The 19,732-nt window shown below is 42.1% G+C and overlaps 1 protein-coding gene across 1 annotated transcript in view; it reads left to right on the forward strand.

The window, feature by feature from the left end:
• unc5a (unc-5 netrin receptor A) overlaps positions 1-19,732 on the forward strand; it is a 416,817-nt gene that overhangs the window by 367,460 nt on the left and 29,625 nt on the right. The window contains exons 12-13 of the mRNA XM_055643076.1: positions 10,174-10,407; positions 18,122-18,271. Of these exons, the coding sequence (XP_055499051.1) occupies positions 10,174-10,407; positions 18,122-18,271 (384 nt within the window). The remainder of the gene's footprint in view (positions 1-10,173; positions 10,408-18,121; positions 18,272-19,732) is intronic.

The raw sequence follows: 19,732 nt of genomic DNA on the forward strand, positions 1-19,732 counted from the left end.
CTGAATTAATGCTCTAGCATACTACTTGACTAGTTAAGTGATTGTTAAATCACTTGAGAGGTGGGAAATGAGCATTACAACAGGCAAGAACATGATTGGCCTTCTTATCTGCCAAAATGCCTGATGAAAAGCTTGAGATTGATTCAGATATCCTCTGGGTAGATCCAATTAACAATTCCAGATGCGCTATTGCAATCAACAAAACAGGGCAACCATTTCTGCACCTTTTTTTCCTCATGGACAACATCCTCAATTATGTCTTTTATAAAATTGCTTACAATTCAATCCAAAATTCATGAAGTACTTTGATTTTGTGGAGTAATATTAATGTGATGAAAGTTATACCCTGCATTCATTTATTTTTATGCCGTTGCCGTAAGACAATACTAACAGATTTAAAGATAAACAAACTAAAATAGATCACAGATGTCAGAAAACTGAAGCAATGCCTTATAGATTTGTACCTCAAGGACTAGATTAATGTTCTCACCTATTACTCAATTAATTTTGAGAGATGGGGAAAAAAAGTTACCAAACTATGGGGAAAGGCAATGGGATTAATTGGATAACTACTATGGAAGGATGAATAGGCTCCTACAGCGCTGTGTCTGATTTGATAATTCTTGGTGAAATGTTTAATTTAAATTAAATTGAGATTACATAGTTTTAAAGCACATATTAAACTCTGGTTGAACTCATCTTTTTTTCCAGAAGTATGAAGTGCTAGAACACTATTTTGCAGATCCAGCTTTAATTGTTCTTCACGGAAAGCAAGATGTTGTGAAAACGAAGTCAAGAATAGATAACTGTATTACAACATGGATTCAGATTAGTTTATGGTCATATACACGAGGGTGCAATGACGTTCCAAGTTCACATGAAGCTCACAGAGATAACAGTATAAATAGAATAATAATAAATGCAACAACACATACAATGAAATGAGCAAGATAGCAGATTGGTACAGGCTGATGCACAATCCGAATAGTGGAAAAAAATATTGAAGTATAATAATGTAGTAACCATGAGGTAGTGCGGCGTGATGGTGCAGCGGTAGAGCTGCTGCCTTGCAGCGCCAGAGACCCAGCTTCGATCCCGGCTACTGGTGCTGTCTGTACGGATTAATTTTGTTCTCTCCATGACCTGGATGAGTTTTCTTTGGGTGCTCCAATGTCCTCCCAGACTCCAAAGATGTACACTCTCTGTATGCCTTTCCACTTTCTTCCACAGGTTCAGATGGTCATGACTAGAGCAGTTCTCAAAACAGGTCGAAGTGCTTCCCGTCAAAATACTGTCAATAGCCCATCTGTTGGCTAATTGGCTAGGTAAAGTTATAAATGGTCCCTAGTGTGTGATAGTGTTAGTGTGTGGGGATCGCTGGTCAGCGCGGACTGAGTGGGCTGAAGGAACTGTTTCCGTCATGTATTTCTAAACTAAACTAAACTAAACTAACCTACAGTTAAGAGTCCATGTCAACACCTCCAGGAAGGAGTTGTGGAAGAGGTGATTAGGTCAGGATTCTGACAGCAATGGGTAAGAACTGTTTTTAAGTCTGGATGTCCAAGCTTTCAAGATAGGTGAGAGAAAAGGGAATTACCAGGGTGGCAGACATCCTTGATGATACTTCTAGCTTTCCAAATGCAACACACGAAGATGATCTTGCGAGCCTGAGATGGATTGTGCTGCATTTACCATTCTCTACCGGTTCAGATGTTCAAGATTAGATCAGTGGTCAAACCAGGTTGAAATACATCCCATCAAAATGCCTTCTACAGCACATCCATAGAAGTTCTGTCGAAACCCCACAGATATGACAAATCTTTTCAGATGATGAAAAACGTAAATAAGCAGATGCATTTTCATTATTACTGCAACAGTGTGAAGGGACTAGGTTTGGTTGCTGTTGATAGGGACACATAGGAATATAAAGCTATCAACCATACTATAGTGTTCCATTGATGAGGACAAGGATGTAATTACTTCTCCCATCCTTGGGTCAACAATCATTTTAATAAACCATGTGGGACGCAAGAAAAATCAGAATAATACACCCATAGTGATCATATTTCAATAGTGTTTCATTGGTCATATATGCAACTGCACAGTGAAATTTGTTTTGCATATATTACACATGCCGGCTCCGCCCTTTTTGGTGCCATTATTCAAAATCCAAAGTCCGGTCTGCCCGTGCACTGGATGTGCTGGAGCAGTTCCCATGAACCAACGTCTCTCACCTCTCTTTGTGTCCCGAGGGCGCCTTCTGCAGCCACTGGAGGCAATACCCCGGTTCAGATCTTTGGCAATTTAAGAATTAAATTACATTCACAGCAGTGAAGTGCAACATTGTGGCCATATGGACGGGATTGCATCATCATATATTACCATTGCAAATCACTGCTTTTTAGGTGTGAAGTCATACAGCTGCACATGTTGAGTCCATATGTGGTGTCGGTCCTGGTTTATTCCTGTCATGTGTTTTGAGATACAGTACAAAACTTGGTTTTGCTTGCTCTCCAGGCAGATCATATCATGCATGAACGTAACTGACACTGCAAAATATAAATCGTGCAAAATATAACGTTATAACTATAGAGAAGTTGCCGATAAAATAGAAGTGCAAGGACAAAAAAAGTGGTAGATTGAACAATCGAGAATACATCCTTAGCATTTGAGTGGTCCATACACCAGTCTGATAATAGCAAGGAGGAAGCTTTTCTTGAATCTGGTGGTACATGTTTTCAAGCTTTTGTATCTTCTGCCAAATGGGAGACGGGAGAAGAGAGATTGAGCAGGGTATGCATGGTCCTTGATTATGTTGGCTGCTTTCCTGAGGCGGCGTACAGTGTAGATGGGGTCGGGTGGGGGGTGAGTGTGAGAGGAAGGGGATGGGGGATGGGATGAGGGCGAGATGGGGGGGGGGGGTGTTGGGGCAGGTTAGGGCAGGTTAGGAGAGGAAGGAAAAAAGGTTGGATTACGTCATGGACTGGATTGGATTGCATCTGCAACTCTCTGTAATTTCTTGGCAAGGCAGTCGCCATACCAAGCTGTGATATATCCTGAGAGAATGCTTTATGTCATGCATCTGTAGAAATCAGTTCATGGCAAACTTCCTTAGTCTTCTGAGGAAGATGTGGTGTACTTTGCTTTCTTGCCTGTATCATTGGTGTGATTGGACCAGGTCAAATTGCTGGTGATATTTATACCTAGGAACATAGACATACCACAAAGCACTAAATGTACACTCATCGCATTTTATTCTCCCCATAATGTTGTCAACACTCTCGGCCCTCAGATACTACCACTCATCCAAGCACTAGGGACAATTTACAGTGACAGAGAATCTATCAGCCCGTATTTTTGGGATGTGGGAGGAAGCCTATGCTGTCACAGAGATAGTGTGTAAACTCCACAGTGGCACCACAGGAGGTCAAGATTGGACCTGCTCCATGGGAGCTGTGAAGTAGCAGCTCTACTACTGGCATCACTGTGCACATTCATCCTGCTTGTGCAGATCTTCACTCATCAAGAACATGATCATAACTTAGATATACATTCTTTCAATGGAATAACCTCCACATCATGTGTTTGTTTTGACAAGATTAGCCTGATTTTAATCCTGCTCCTCGCATCCAGCAAGAATTGGATTTGCAGATGGCGCAGAATGCCTACACTCCATTGACACTACACATACTGATGAGGCTTTTCACTCTCTGCATTCGAGAGACATCAGCCCGCCCCCCCCCCCTGAAGGCAGGTGCATGTCTGAGGAGCAGCCAGAGGCAATGGCCTCATACCATGATTGAGGTTTGCGTGTGAATTTAGCCAAAACACAACAGCTGCAAGTCATTGAGTAGGTTATTGTAAAAGCCTCTGCAGCAGTGCTAATGATTTTTTTCCTCATAATTTTGCTGAGTTTGTGAGTAGGCAAATTACACAATAATTGGCCGGGTTAGAATCATTCTGCTTTTTGGTGACAAGGGAAATCTGGGAAAATTCCAAGTTGTCAGGTGGTTGCTAATGTTGTAGCTTGATGATTATGTATTCTCAAGCAGATGTACTCAGTACTAGGGTCAGGATGGTGTCAGTCCATAGCCTTTGGTACCTCTGGACATTTAGCAAGCTTCTGGAAATAATGGGGCAGCTAGGTGCATGAATTAGCTTGGCTGAAGACTAACAACAACAGTACTGCAGCTCTCAAAGGTACAGGGACTGCCAGGTGAAAGTAATTGCTGTCAAACCCCATGCCCCAGACCTTTGTGGTAGGGGTGGAGGGGTGGGTTATACATGGAATCTCCTCCTCCTATTAACTGCAACATTTCACCAGAAGTCATTTCAGGATTTCAGAGTTTTGTTCTGAGATTTTATTTGCAATCACATTGTTCTGTCCATTATCTCACGTTAGCCTGGTTTGGAAATCTATCACCAGTGTCTTCTTGTCGCTGGATTTTATTTCTGGAATCCCGTACACCCAGCAACACTGAAGCAAAATAATGGCAATGGACATTCTGGTCCCCCATCCAGATTAAAGAATGTGTCGTTGCTACCTTCAGATGTTTGTCCAGTTATTGTTCTATGCAGGGTTATCAGCAGTAGGGGAATGGTAGGTGATAATCAGGAGTGAGGTTTCCTTACTGATTAGTTAAGTTTAGAGATACAGCGTGGAAACAGGCCCTTCAGCCAACAAGTCCCCTCCGACCAGTGATCACCACTACACACGAGGGACAATTTACAATTTTTATTTTACCAAACCCAAATTAACCCTCAAACATGTACGTCTTTGTAGTGTTGGAGGAAGCTGAAGCATGTGGAGAAAACCCACAGGGTCATGGGAAGAATGTACAAAATCTGTACAGATAGCACCCGTAATCAGGATCAAACCCGGTTCTCTGGTGATGTAGCCTACCGCTACACCACCTTGCCGCTCCAATGCCCCAATAATGTTTCTTGTTGGCATGACACAAGGAAATCAATATTGAGGAGTCTTATGGTACAGACTGCATTGCTTGGGCTAGAGAATGAGGGTCAGGAATTAAACTCAGGATAACTGTTGGTTATTTGGGATTGAGATAAAAATGTTTTTACTTAGGGGGTTATTAGAAAATCTCTACCTCAGAAAGATATGTATGTATCAACAAATATTTTCTATTGATTTATGCGGTCTGAACATATCAAAGGATATAAAGATTGTACAATAAAGTGGATGACATACCAGATCAGATGGGATCTTATTGAGCTATTTTGTTCAACCTAATAGACTCCATTTTATAATATGGTTTGTGTTCTGCAATGAAGGGATCTGTAGCTAGGCCACAAATTAAATTGTAAATGTCATTATCTGTCAAATATGAGTGCAATAAAACTTCATTATAAAGCATGCACAGAATTTTGAAACAGCATAGCGGTTCAGTTAACAATTTGCTTCCAGAAACCTTGCCTGACAGGCTGAGTTACTCCAGCACTTTGTGGTGATGCATTTTATGACTCTTTGGGGTGGCGCAGAGGTAGAGCTGTTGCCTCACAATGCCAGAGACCCAAGTTTGATCCTGACTGCGGGTGCTGTCTGTGGGGAATTTGTATATTCTCCCTGTGATTGTGTGGGTTTTCTCCGGGTGCTCCGTTTCCCTCCCACGTTCCAAAGGTGTGCGGGTTTGTAGGTTCATAGGTTTCTGTCAGTTGCCCCTAGTGTGTAGGATGCGAAAGTGAGATAACATAGAGATAGTGTATGGGCGATCAATGGTTGGCGTGGACGTGGTGGAACGAAGGCCCTGTTTCCACACTGTATCTCGAAAACTCTCTCTGAAGCTAAAAACTATAGCTAATAAATGTCTCAAGCAAAAAGAAAAGGAAACAAACCAAGACTTAAGATTTGGAGACAATTAAATTGTGGAAGTGTGGGACTACTGAGATTGACAACAATTGAAATCAGTAATCATGAAAGAATCAAGAAGGAAATCTTTAAAGTAATCTGGAATTCTAGACAGAAAGGAAAAATGGCAGAATGGTGAATAGTTAATAATTCTGATTACATTAAATTTGAACTATATATTTTAATTATTTCTGGTTAACATCAACAATCCCTCTTGATATTTAAATAGTATTATTAATTTATAATTACCTATTATTTTTAATATCAGTCAGAACTGAAAGCAGATAAAATCCGTTGGCTTGGAAACATCAATCTTCTGCCTCTGTCAGATCTACTTCTTAGCTCATTTTCCACTTCTTAATCCTTTCTAATTATTTTTTTATCTTATAAAGATTTTATCTATTCTCTGCTTGCTGTCTACTATAAGGATATTTAGAAAAACAATCTCCAAGTTTTCCTTTTGGCTTTTGTGACCTCTAAAACTCATAAAACTTCCAAATATCACCGCTGATTTGTTTTCTATGAAAACAATTCAGTTTGACATTTAAATTAAATTCAGATTTCAAATTCACCTCCTGTGATATTAGTACAGATATCTACCTCAGCTTTATTCTTGTGGGAATACATTTACATGTTCTTTAAATGGTCTTTATAATTATCTTCTGTTTTATTTGCCATTTTGGACATGGGATGCCATTGCTGAAGTGTAGACAGGGGCTTTTTTTTGCTTGACGTTGCTGGAGTAATGATTAAAGGAATCATGTGCATTTTGATAATGCCAAATTTAAATGATCACAAATATTTTCAAAAGATAAAAATAACCACTTTAATGGTGTTCAGAAGGTGAATTTTGCATTAGGCGGCTGTAAAGGACCCCATACACACTTTTAATAAATCGTGAAATTCCCCAGGTGCTTTGTGTATCGAATTATCTTGCACAAAAAGGCTCAGTTAACAACCATCTTTCCACTTCTGCATTGTGCAAAGTTTTTTGAGACCTTTGAGAATATTGCTGTACAAGAACTGGCATCTCTCTAACATCCTGGAATCATCAGTGTGTCCCAAAGCAGCTTGCAGTCAATTAAATACTTTTGAAGTGCAGTCAGTTGTGTAATGTAGGCAAACACAGCAAATGATGTGCACACAGTAACATCTCACAAACAACAATCCCCATTTCGATTCATGAAAAGCTCATACAAGCCGGGGCAAGGTGAGATTATTATAATTATCCTCAACATGCCTGGATTTAGGGAAAGAGATAAAACTATTTTGTTCTCCTAATTAGTATCTAAAAATTCTTACAGGGAAGTGAAATGCACAGATGTCAGGTGAGAACAAGAACAAAAGCCAAAGAAGACATCAGCAATTACTGTCTTAGGGTTTGTGTGGAAAATGTGGAAGATGGTTAAAAATTGCCATCAATAGGTAGCACATAATAAAATGTGGACACAAAATGCTGGAGTAACTCAGCGGGTGATGCACCATCTCTGGAGAAAAGGAATGGGTAACATTTCGAGTTGAGACCCTACTTCAGGCTGTTGTCAGGGGAGGGGGCAGGACGAAGATAGAATATAGGCGGAGACAGTAAGACTAGTGGGAGAACTGGGAAGGGGAAGGGGATGGAGAGAGAAAGCAATGTTAGAGAAGCCAATGCTCATATCGCTGGGGTGTAAACTACCCAATCAAAATATGAGATGCTGTTCCTTCAATTTGCGCTGGGCCTCACTCTGACAATGGAGGAGGCCCAGGACAGGAATGGGGGGAGGTGTTGAAGTGCTGAGCCACCGGGAGATCAGGTAGGTTAAGATGGACTGCGCGGAGGTGTTCAGCGAAACAATCACCGAGCCTGCGTTTGGTCTCGCTGATGTAGAGAAATTGACAGTTAGAACAGCGGATACAGTAGATGAGGTTGGAGGAGGAGAAAGTAAACCTCTGCATCACCTGGAAAGACTGCTTGGGTCCTTGGATGGAGTCAAGGGGGGAGGAAAAGGGACAGGTGTTGCATTTCCTACGTTGCAGGGGAAAGTACCTGCGGAGGGAGTGGTTTGGGTGGGAAGGGACGAGATGACCAGGGAGTTTTGGAGGGAATGGTCTCTGTGGAAAGCAGAAAAGGGTGGACATGGGAAGATGTGACCAGTAGTGGGATCCCATTGCAGGTGGCAAAAATATTGGAGGATTATATGCTGTATGCGACAGCTGATGGGTGGAAGTTGAGGACAAGGGGGACTCTGTCCTTGTTATGAATGGGGGAAGGGGGAGTAAGAGCGGAGCTGCAGGATATTGAGGAGGCCCTAGTGAGAGCTTCATCTATAATGGAAGGGAACCCCTGTTTTTTAAAGAATGAGAACATCTATGTTGCCCTGGTATGGAACACCTCATCCTGGGCAGCAGATGTGGCATAGACGGAGGAATTAGGAGTAGAAGATAGAGTTTTTACAGGAAGCAGGGTGGGAAGAAGTGTAGTCATGATAGCTATGTGAGTCAGTAGGTTTGTAGTAGATGTCAGTCAATAGACTGTTTCCTGTGATGGAGACAGTGGGATCTAGAAATGGTAGAGAGATGTCGGAGATTGTCCAAGTGAATTTGAGTGGAGGATGGAAATTACTGGTGAAGTTGATGATTAAGAAGGAAGTTGATGAAGTCAGTGAGTTCTGCATGGGTGCAGGTAGCACCAATGCAGTCATCAATGTAGCGGAGGTAGAGTTTGGGGATAGGGCCAGAATACGCCTGGAACAGGGATTGTTCGACGTAACCTACAACAGGGCAGGCATAGCTAGGGCCAATGCCAGTGCCCATAGCTACGCCTTTGATTTGGAGGAAGTGGGAGGATTCGAAGGAGAAGTTGTTGAGGTTAAGGACCAGCTCTGCTGGGCGGAGGAGAGTATTGGTAAACGGAAATTGGCTGGTTCTGTAGTCGAGGAAAAACGGAGGGCTCCTGGTGGGGGATGGAGGTGTAGAGTGATTGGACATCCAGAGTAAAGATGAGGGAGTGGGGGCCTGGAAAACAGAGGTCATCGAGGAGACGAAGAGCATGTGAGGTATCTTGGAAATAGGTAGGGATGGATTGGACCAGGGGGGCTAGGATGGAGTCAAGGTATGTGGAAATTAATTAGGTGGGACATGAACAAGCAGAAACAATTGGTCTGCCAGGACAGTTCTGATTGTGGATTTGTGGGAGAAGATAAAATCGGGCTGTATGGGGCTGGGGAACATAGAAACATAGAAATTAGGTGCAGGAGTAGGCCATTTGGCCCTTCGAGCCTGCACCGCCATTCAATATGATCATGGTTGATCATCCAACTCAGTATCCCGTACCTGCCTTCTCTCCATACCCTCTGATCCCCTTAGCCACAAGGGCCACATCTAACTCCCTCTTAAATATAGCCAATGAACTGGCCTCAACTACGCTATGTGGCAGAGAGTTCCAGAGATTCACCACTCTCTGTGTGAAAAAAGTTTTTCTCATCTTGGTTTTAAAGGATTTCCCCCTTATCCTTAAGCTGTGACCCCTTGTCCTGGACTTCCCCAACGATAAGGTTGGAGGCTTCCGAGGGCCGAGAGCCAGAAGTGATGAAATCGGTAATGGTGCTTGAGATTAAGACCTGGTGCTGGTCTGTGGGGTCATGGTCCAAGGATATGTAGGAGGAGGTGTTTGAGAATTGTTGCCTGGCCTCAGTCTGGTGGAGGTCACCTTCCCAGTTCTCCCACTAGTCTTACTGTCTCTGCCTACATTCTACCTTTGTCCCACCCCCTCCCATGACATCAGTCTGAAAAAGGGTCTTGACCCGAAACGTCGCCCATTCCTTCTCTCCAGAGATGCTGCCGCACCCGCTGAGTTACTCCAGCATTTTCTGTCTACCTTCGATTTAAACCAGCATCTGCAGTTCTTTCTTACATATAATAAAATGTAATGGATGAGAATTTGGAATCAAAATAACAAATAAGATTCCTTAACCAGCAAAATATTATTTTGGCACTAAAGTGTTATTTGATTTAATCCTACTTATGGATTATAGAAACAACCCCCAAAAGAAGTAAGGATCCGTCAATTAATTGCTGCTTTGCTAACCCCTTCAGAGAGCATTAAATATTAAGAATTATATGCTTTTAGCATAGAAGGAAGACTGTCACTAGCACGATTTACTTCATGGTAAATATAGTATTATATTATCAGAGACATTAATAAAGTCCCATGTTGGTGTGCTGCATGTTAAACTAGCAATTTGTTTCTTTATCTTTAATGCAGTTGTATGGTTGGTAATAAGATTATGCATTTATCATAACAATTTTTGTCTTTCTTTCCTCAGGAGGTATTACATTTGGGGCAAGAAATCCCATCTAATCCCTATTATTGCCAGCTTGATGGACAGATGTCCCACATATTTACTGAAACCTTGGGTAAATACACACTGGTCGGTGAATCACTGAACACAACTGCAGCAAAGCGTCTAAGGCTAGTGCTGTTTGCACCAGGAACATGCACATCCTTGGAATATAGCATACGGGTCTATTGTCTGGAAGATACGCAAAATGCACTGAAGGTAAACAATTAACCATATATTTAGATAAACCGAGTGATATTAATATTAATCATATTAATTATGATTAATTGTAATAAGCACATATGTTGGGTTAGCTCAGCAGGATTAAACAATGCAGACAAGATAACATCCAGAACTGCACTGTAAATCCTGTCATGTTGGTGTGGTTGGTATTTCACTGTCATTTATACGTGGTTCTTCTGTCAGGATGTAATTGAGAAACAAGGAACTGCAGATGCTGGCAGAAGAAGGGTCCCGACCTATCAATGTTCTTCAGCGATGCTGTCTGATCCATTGAGTTAAAGTACTCTAGCATTTTGTGTTTTTTCTCAGATGTGATTGACTCCTTCTGACTTGCTATTGTAGAAGGGCAAACATCCTCAGGAGGTAACTTTGAAAAAAGATACAATGAAAGACCTTCACTGTCTTTGTTCCACATGGTGAGAAAATAATCCCTGACACTAGACTGGCCAATATTCTGTGGATTTATCAATGGCTCCTTAGAGGAAATCCATCGTGAGGAGATGAGGGGTGCTATGGAAGAGGAAGGTGTAAAGGGAGAATTATCAGTTCTAAACATTCAACAGATTGAATTGAATTTGAAATGAAACATTAGATTTTCTATTCAAAGAAGCAATAAAATAAGATAAGACTGGTGAATACACTTGAAAAATCCAAATTAATATCTTGCCCCCAAAAAGAGCTGTTGGTTATTCAAACCCTTTCTTAATCCTAGTCTATCCAATCTAAATTGCACTGAAACCTCATGAAATATTAAGAAGTCTACAGGGTTCAGTATATGTAAGATCTTAATTGTATGTTGTGGCATTAGATCTGTTTGTCTATTATTTGTGATTTAACTGAAGCCATTAAAATGTCATGGACATTCGGTAGTTTGGATACAGAGAAAATATTTCCTCTGGCAGGCAGATCCAGAGTCCTAAATCTTAATCTTAAAATAATATGTAGGTCAATTAGGAATGAAATAAGATAGCCATTTTGAGTGCCGGTGATAACTGAAGTCAGGATATAGCTTAAGAATTGTTAAGAATATCATATGTATTATTTACCCCTAACTGCCCTTGTGATAGTGAGCCACTGATTTTTTTTTTCTGATGAACATTTCCTCAGTATTTTTGGAAATTACAAGAATTAGACCCTGTGCTGATGAAGTAACTGTGATTTTTTTCCAAGTAAGAATGGAGTAGCATTTGAAAGGGGATTTGCAAATGGTAGTGTTACTGTTATGTTTTGTTCTTCTCAGTGGTAGAAACCAAAGGTTTAATAGTTAATATCAGTATAACCTTATCCAAGACCTTGCAATGGATTTTGTAAATTATATGATGCTTGGAGAACCATTCACGAGTGCTGGATGATGTTTAGCATTTACGAGTTGCTGAAGATACAATCACTTGGGCCATGTCGAGCAATATACTACCCTCTTAACATGTTCCTTATAGTTGTAGGAACCTTTGGGGACTATGGTGAACCATAGGATGTCAACAAAATAGAGAGTACAGAGGAGATTTATTAGAATGTTGCCTGGGTTTCAGCAACTAAGTTACAGAGAAAGGTTGAACAAGTTAGGTCTTTATTCTTTGGAGCGCAGAAGGTTAAGGGGGGACTTGATAGAGGTCTTTAAAATGATGAGAGGGATAGACAGAGTTGACGTGGATAAGCTTTTCCCACTGAGAGTAGGGAAGATTCAAACAAGAGGACATGACTTGAGAATTAAGGGACAGAAGTTTAGGGGTAACATGAGGGGGAACTTCTTTACTCAGAGAGTGGCAGCTGTGTGGAATGAGCTTCCAGTGGAGGTGGTGGAGGCAGGTTCGATTTTATCATTTAAAAATAAATTGGATAGTTATATGGACGGGAAAGGAATGGAGGGTTATGGTCTGAGTGCAGGTAGATGGGACTAGGGGAGAATAAGTGTTCGGCATGGACTAGAAGGGCCGAGATGGCCTGTTTCCATGCTGTAATTGTTATATGGTTATATGGTTATATACAGCAGGAAGTTCATCTTTGAGCTAATAACCACAGTAATTATGTGTTTAGTTTAGAGATTTTGGCACTTTGACCTTCATCAGTCAGAGTATTGTGTATAGAAGTTGGGAGGTCATGTTGCAGTTGTATAAGACGTTGATGAGACCGCATTTACAATGTTGTGTTCAGTTCTGGGCACCAGAACTGAACACAAATATATTGTCAAGCTAGAAAGTTTCAGAAAAGATTTACGAGGATATTGCCAGGACCTGAGGGTGTGAGCTATAGGGATAGGGTAAGCTGGATCTCTATTCCATGGAGCATAGGAGGTTGAGGGGAGATCTTATAGAGGTATACAAAATCATGAGAGGAATAGATCGGGTTGATGCACAGTCTTTTACCCAGAGTAGGGGGATTGAGGACCAGAGGACATAGGTGAAGGGGAAAAGATTTAATAGGAATCCGAAGGGTAACTTTTTCACACATAGGGTTATGGGTGGGTTTATGGAACAAGCTGCAACACAAGGTAGTTGAGGCGGTGATTATCCCATCATTTGAGAATCAGTTGGACAGGTACATGAATAGGACAGGTTTGGAGGGATATGGACCAAGCGCAGGCAAGTGGGACTAGGGTAGCTGGGACATTGTTGGCCAGTGTGGGTGAGTTGGGCCGAAGGGCCTGTTTCCATACTGTATCACTCTATGACTCTATGACTATACAGCACGGAAACAGGCCCTTCAGCCCACCAAGTCCGTGCCAACCAACAATCGCCATACACTAGCACTATCCTACAAACGAGGGACAATTTACATATATTTTACCAAAGTCAATTAACCTCCAAAACCTGTACATTCTTTGGAGTGTGGGAGGTAAATGCCTGTCCCACTTACGCAACTTTTCAACAACTGTCTTCGACCTTCAAGCTCGAGGGCACTCCCCTGAAAAACCTCGAGCTGGATCGACTGTCAGCCATAAGCCCGCTAGCTGGATCGACCATCAGCACACACACACACACACACATACACACACACACACACACACACACACACACACATACACACACACACACACACACATCACAAAGGCGGGGGCCAGGGAAAGTGGGGGAGCGCTGTCTAAAATTCACACCCGCGATGAACAGGAAGGTAAAAGACTACTAGCACAGTGTACAGTAAGTCCTTTAGAGAGCGGGGTGGGGGGAGAAGGGGAGAGAAAGGGAGAGTAGGGGAGAGTAGGGGAGAGAAGGAGGAAGGAGGGGGGGAGAAGGAATAGAGACACTTTTAAGAAGCCAGACAACTTTTAATAAAGTTAAGCGGCCATTTAACATTACCAGTTGGTTTTCCTTGGTTCTGAAATCTCCAATGAGCGAATTAAAATGCCCGGTCAGCAAAGGAGATTGCCTACGGCTACCTCGACTGCGTATAACTACATGGCGACCCCACTACCATTGCACTAGTAGTTCAAAAGAACCATGCCGACCAATTTTTATTCACGGAAAATATTTCAGCATGCTGAAAAATGTTCCTCTACCAAACTGAGGCCACGAGTATGTGGGAACTTCTCTCGAGCATGAAGGAGAGTTGCAGTGACCTCCTAGGACCATGTGTCGACCATGCTGCAAGTTTGTGGCGAGTACAAACTCTTCCAAACTCGCAAATTAGGTCGCCATAGTGGGACAGGCCCTTAACCGTAGCACCTGGAGAAACCCGCATGGTCAAACTCTGTACAGGCAACACCCATAGTCAGGATCCAACCCGGTTGTCTGCTGCCGTAAAGCAGCAACTCTACCATGCCACTGGTTGATCCATTTGCACCTCTGTCTAAAGGTATCTGTGAAGATATTGATAATGGGGGTCTAGGTAATGGTAATGTTGTTGAATGCTGTGCACAGTGGCGGACTGGCCAGGGTGTCAGCTTGCCCGATGGCAAGTGAGCCCCCTATATCAAGTGGGCCCCTGATGAAGTTTGCCCCCTTTGTCTCCTGGCAACCAATATTTTTAGACCCAGTCCGCCACTGGCTGTGCATAATAAATAGTTAGACTCTCTCTGGTTGGAGATGCTCATTGTTGTATTTGCTTGCCTTTTACCAGCTCTTGACTGAATGTCACAGGTGAACATGGACTCCTTCATTGCCTCCAGATTAATGAATCAAATTAAACATTGTATAATCATCAGCTAGCAGTCCCATACCTGATCTGACTGCAGAATGAAAGTCATTGACAATGCACGATGACATTTGTGACTCTGAGGCAGCCCGGATGATATCCTACAAGATTGTGTTGGAGTGAGGAGGTGTTACTGTGAGACTAATTTGGAAGAGCCCTGCAGCAAAAAATAGCTACATATTTAAATTTAAGCTGAAGTTTACAGCTGCATTTTAAAGTTTAATTTTAGTTTGGAACATTTTTTAGTGAATGACACAATAGGCAGCTATTATCTATAATTCCATTTGAGAAATTGGCTGCTTATTATCCTGATTCAAAGCAATTAAAAAAGAATCAGAAAGGAGCATTTGTGTTTCTTTGGGGATTTATTCAAACAATTCAAGAATTTTAAGCACTGAATAGGTTATTACTTTCCACTGTCATTGCACATTCACTCAGTTATCATTCACAACCTAGTAAGAAAGACAGTGAATGTCTAATTAAGGAAAATTGTCCCAGAGATCAATGTGAAAACTATTAAACTATGTGGAAACAATCAACCATACTCATGTTAACCATATGACTGTTTAATGGTAAGCAGTAACTTATTACTTATTAATACCCTGTATATGCACAAGCAATCAGGCCTGTTTCTTTCTGCTTTCATTATTCGATTTGCAGATTAAATAATTTAAAGAAGAGCTATGAAGGCACAGATAGCATATAATATAAGAGTGAGAAGAGAAATTTATTGGAGAAAATAGTCTTTCTTAGGCCTTATGACCAAAGTGCTGGATTAACTCACTGGGACAGACAGCATTTCTGGAGAACATGGATAAGTTATGTTTTAGGTCGGGATTCTTTTCCAGACTGATTGTAAGGGGGAGTGGGAAGAAAGCTGGAAGAGAGAAGGGGCAGAACAAAACCTGGCTGGTAGTACTTGGATATGTGTGAGGGTGGTTTTTGATAGGAAGATAGTTAGACAAAGGCCAGAGATAAAAAGGCAGAAGAGGCAAGGTCAGGTGGGGCAAAGGTAAGAGGAGGGGGGAGAGAGAGGTTAGGGGAAGAATGGGTAGCGGGGGTTTGAAGTTGCCTAAAATTAGAGAATTCAATGTTCATACCGTTGGGTTGTAAGCCATCCGAGCAGATAATGAGGTCCAGTTCCTCTAGTTTGCCCGTGGCCTGACTCAGGATTGATGAGGCCCAGGATAGAAAAATTGTAAGGCAAAGGGAAGAGGAGATAAAATGGTTAGCTACTGGGAAATTTAGTGAGCCTGGGCGGACCGAGCACAAGTGTTTGACAAAATGGACGCTGAGTCTACGCTTGGTCTTGCTGATGTACTGGAGACCACAATGGGAACACCAGATGCAGTGGATGAGGTTAGAGGAGGTGCATGTGAACCTCTGTCTCACCAGGGACAGAGGTTGGGGTCCCTGGATGGAGGTGAGGGAAGTGGTATAGGGACAGGTGTTACATCTCCTGCGGTTGCAGGTGAAAGTACCTGTGGAGGGGGAATTTGCTGATTTTGTTGATTTCATTAACTTTAACACAAAGTTCAGCCCTGCTCTCAAATTAACTTGGACTATCTCTGACACTTTTTTCCCCTTTCTTGATGTCTCTAATAATAATATTAATACATTTTATTAATGGGCGCCTTTCAAGAGTCTCAAGGACACCTTACAAAAACCTTACTCTGCACAGGGGATAGACTATCGACTGACATCTACTAAATACCTACTGAATCCCACAGTTTTCTGGACTACACTTCCTCCCACACGTGTCTTGCAAAAACGCTATCCCATCCATTCAATTACTCTGACTACACTGCATCTGGTCCCAAGATGAAGCTTTTCATTCCAGGTTATCCGAGATGTCCTCTTTCTTTTGTAAACACGGTATCTTCCCCTGCTGTCATAGATGGATCCCTCACTTGCATCATCTTTGTGTCCCGTGATTCTGCTCTGACTCCCATTGTTAGCTGAGGGGAAGGTGACAAAGAGGCATACAATCAGGATTATTGTATGATTGTATTGTACTACTACTACTACTACTACTATCACTACTGATCTACTAATTGTGGTGCCTCATTGTCACCTTCCCCCTCAGCTGACGATGAACTAATCTATGTCTCCTTGATCAACGTCTGCTCTGATCTATTGTTTTCACACCTTACCCATCCATATTTCTAGTCCCCCTCTCCCCTGACTTTCAGTCTGAAGAAGGATCTCGACACAAAATGTCACCCATTCCTTCTCTCCAGAGATGCTGCCTGTCCCAATTCTTTGTTTTTATCTTTCTTACCCAGTCCACCTTCCAGCTACGTCTATGTTCCAGCCATTTTCTTGACCTCTTCTCTGAACTACCTGCTTAGCTCCCTTATACTTACATTTTACTTTAACTCTTCTTGACTTTAACCAGCCTTTTGTTTAACACATGCATATTTAATTTCCTTTTCTCAACATTTTAATTGTATGAACCCATTTAAAAATAATGTTTCATTTAAAAAATTAAAAAATCCAGTTGTTGCCAGTTCTTGATTAGTGAGGGTATCAAGGGTTTGGAGAAAAGGCAGGAGAATGGATTTGTGAGGGAAAGATAGATCAGTCATGATTGAATGGTGGAGTCGACTCGATGGGCCTAATGTCCTAATTTAGTTCAGCTTAGATAAAAGATACAGCGCTGAAACAGGCCCTTTGGCCCACCGAGTCAACGCCGACCAGCGATCCTCATACGTTAGCACGAGGAAAGATATTCTTGCCATAGAGGGAGTACAGAGAAGGTTCACCAGACTGATTCCTGGGATGGCAGGACTTTCATATGAAGAAAGACTGGATAGACTTGGCTTATACACGCTAGAATTTAGAAGATTGAGGGGGGATCTTATAGAAACTTACAAAATTCTTAAGGGGTTGGACAGGCTAGATGCAGGAAGATTATTCCCGATGTTGGGGAAGTCCAGAACAAGAGGTCACAGTTTAAGGATAAGAGGGAAGTCTTTTAGGACAGAGATGAGAAAATCATTTTTTACACAGAGAGTGGTGAATCTGTGGAATTCTCTGCCACAGAAGGTAGTTGAGGCCAGTTCATTGACTATATTTAAGAGTGAGTTAGATGTGGCCCTTGTGGCTAAAGGGATCAGGGGTTATGGAGAGAAGGCAGGTATGGGATATTGATTTGGATGATCAGCCATGATCATATTGAATGGCGGTGAAGGCTCGAAGGGCCGAATGGCCTACTCCTGCACCTATTTTCTATGTTTCTATGTTTCTATCCTACACATTAGGGACAATTTACAATTTTACTGATGCCAATTAACCGACAAACCTGTATGTCTTTGGAGTTTGTGAGGAAACCGGAAATCCCGGAGAAAACCCACGCGGTCACGGGGAGAATGTATAAACTCCGTACAGACAGCAACGCAGTCTGGATCGAACCTGAGTCTCTGGCGCCATGCCACCCTTTCTGCTCCTATGACTTATGTTGAAGCAATGAAGACTTTTCTTAAGCATAGTTAAATTGATGTTGAATATAATTTCAAAGCTGTTAATTCATTACTATCATTAATTATATTCTCTCATGCAGGAAGTAATGCAACTGGAGAGACATCTTGGAGGGCAACTCTTAGATGAGCCTAAAATTCTTCACTTTAAAGACAGCTATCACAATTTACGACTTTCCATACATGACATACAAAGGGCGCTCTGGACTAGTAAGCTGCTGGACAGCTATCAGGTAAAATCGATTTGAAACATTATTGCACAAGACGCGTAAGTTAAAAACAGGCATTTGTATTCCCAATACAGATAATGGGTAATCTATTAATGCTCTAAAGGCATTCAATAACGTGTCGCACATAAGATTGATGGAAAAAGGACTGTGGAAATAACAAATATTTTGTCAAACTCAATTGTAAATATTGGTGTGCCCCAGGGATCTGCTCTAAGACATAAGTTTTTCACAACACTCATAAACGACTGAGATGAAAGGATAGAGAGCTGTATAATCATGTCACCAGGGTACGTGACTTAATAAATTCAGTGGATTGGAGCACTTGCAAAGTGAAATTGACAGATTAAGTGAGAGTTAGCACAGTGTGCAGAAAGAGCTAATTTTTAGGAAGTGTGACATTATTTACTTTGCACGAAGAAAGATCAGAGTATTTTTAAAATAGTGAGAAGCTAGGAAATGTGAATAGGCGGTGAAATTAATTGATGCAAATAGCAAAATCATCAAACTGTGGGAGATAAACTAGTTACAAAAGCTATTGGAACATTTGTCTCCCTCTCCAGTGTCGATAGTGCACAGAATATAATTTAAACTGTAGCTATAAGAAGCTCTTGTTAACCATTTATGTAGTTGTGTTCAGTTTTAGGCATCACCAAAGACCATTTTAGACCGTGTGCGGACGTGGCGTCGAAGGACGAGAAGCCAAAACGAAGTGGAAGCCAAATAACCAAACGGAAACGAAGCTGAAACACCAACTAACTGAAAGCGTACAAAGCCGAAATGCCAACCAACCGAAAGGGTTGGATAACTAAAAGCCAACTAACCGAAAGGGTGGGACACCTAAAAGCAAACTCACCGAAAGGGGTGGGACCGCTCTGCTGAACTCGCCAACTGACCGACCGAAAGGCTGCGTCACCTACAATCCAACTCACCAAATGGCCACTCTGCCGAAAAGTCAAATAACGGACATGACGTTGCCGGGGGGGGGGTGTGGGGGGTGTGACGTCTGGATTGGTCCAGACCCCCGCATCCATCACATCATTGGCCGATGGAGACGGGGGGGTGGGGGACATTTACCCACACAAGCCTTAGGTGACTGGCCACTCTGAACCTGAGCACCAAGTTTGTAAGCGGCTGAAGCTCCACCCATTCCTTCGGTCCAGAGATGCTGCCTGTTCCTCTGATTTACTCCAGCTTTTTGTGTCCATCTTCGGTTAAAACACATTGCAGATTATCTGGTGTTTTGAGCTTGTGTGCGTTACGAAGGCAACCAGATGGTATTACTGTGTTTAAACAATAAATAAAACATGCTTCTTGCTGTCGAGGGGTGGGGGGGAGAGTGGGAGGAGATAAAATTGTTCATTGTCATGCACACTTGTCATCGGCCCACCAGGGAATTTGTGTGTGTGTGTGTCCATGTTTTAAACGCAATTTACTTTGGCTGCTAATGCCCCGAGCCGTCTGTGC

Source organism: Leucoraja erinacea, chromosome 11 (assembly GCF_028641065.1).
Source record: "Leucoraja erinacea ecotype New England chromosome 11, Leri_hhj_1, whole genome shotgun sequence".
In the NCBI taxonomy this organism is placed as follows: domain Eukaryota; kingdom Metazoa; phylum Chordata; class Chondrichthyes; order Rajiformes; family Rajidae; genus Leucoraja; species Leucoraja erinaceus.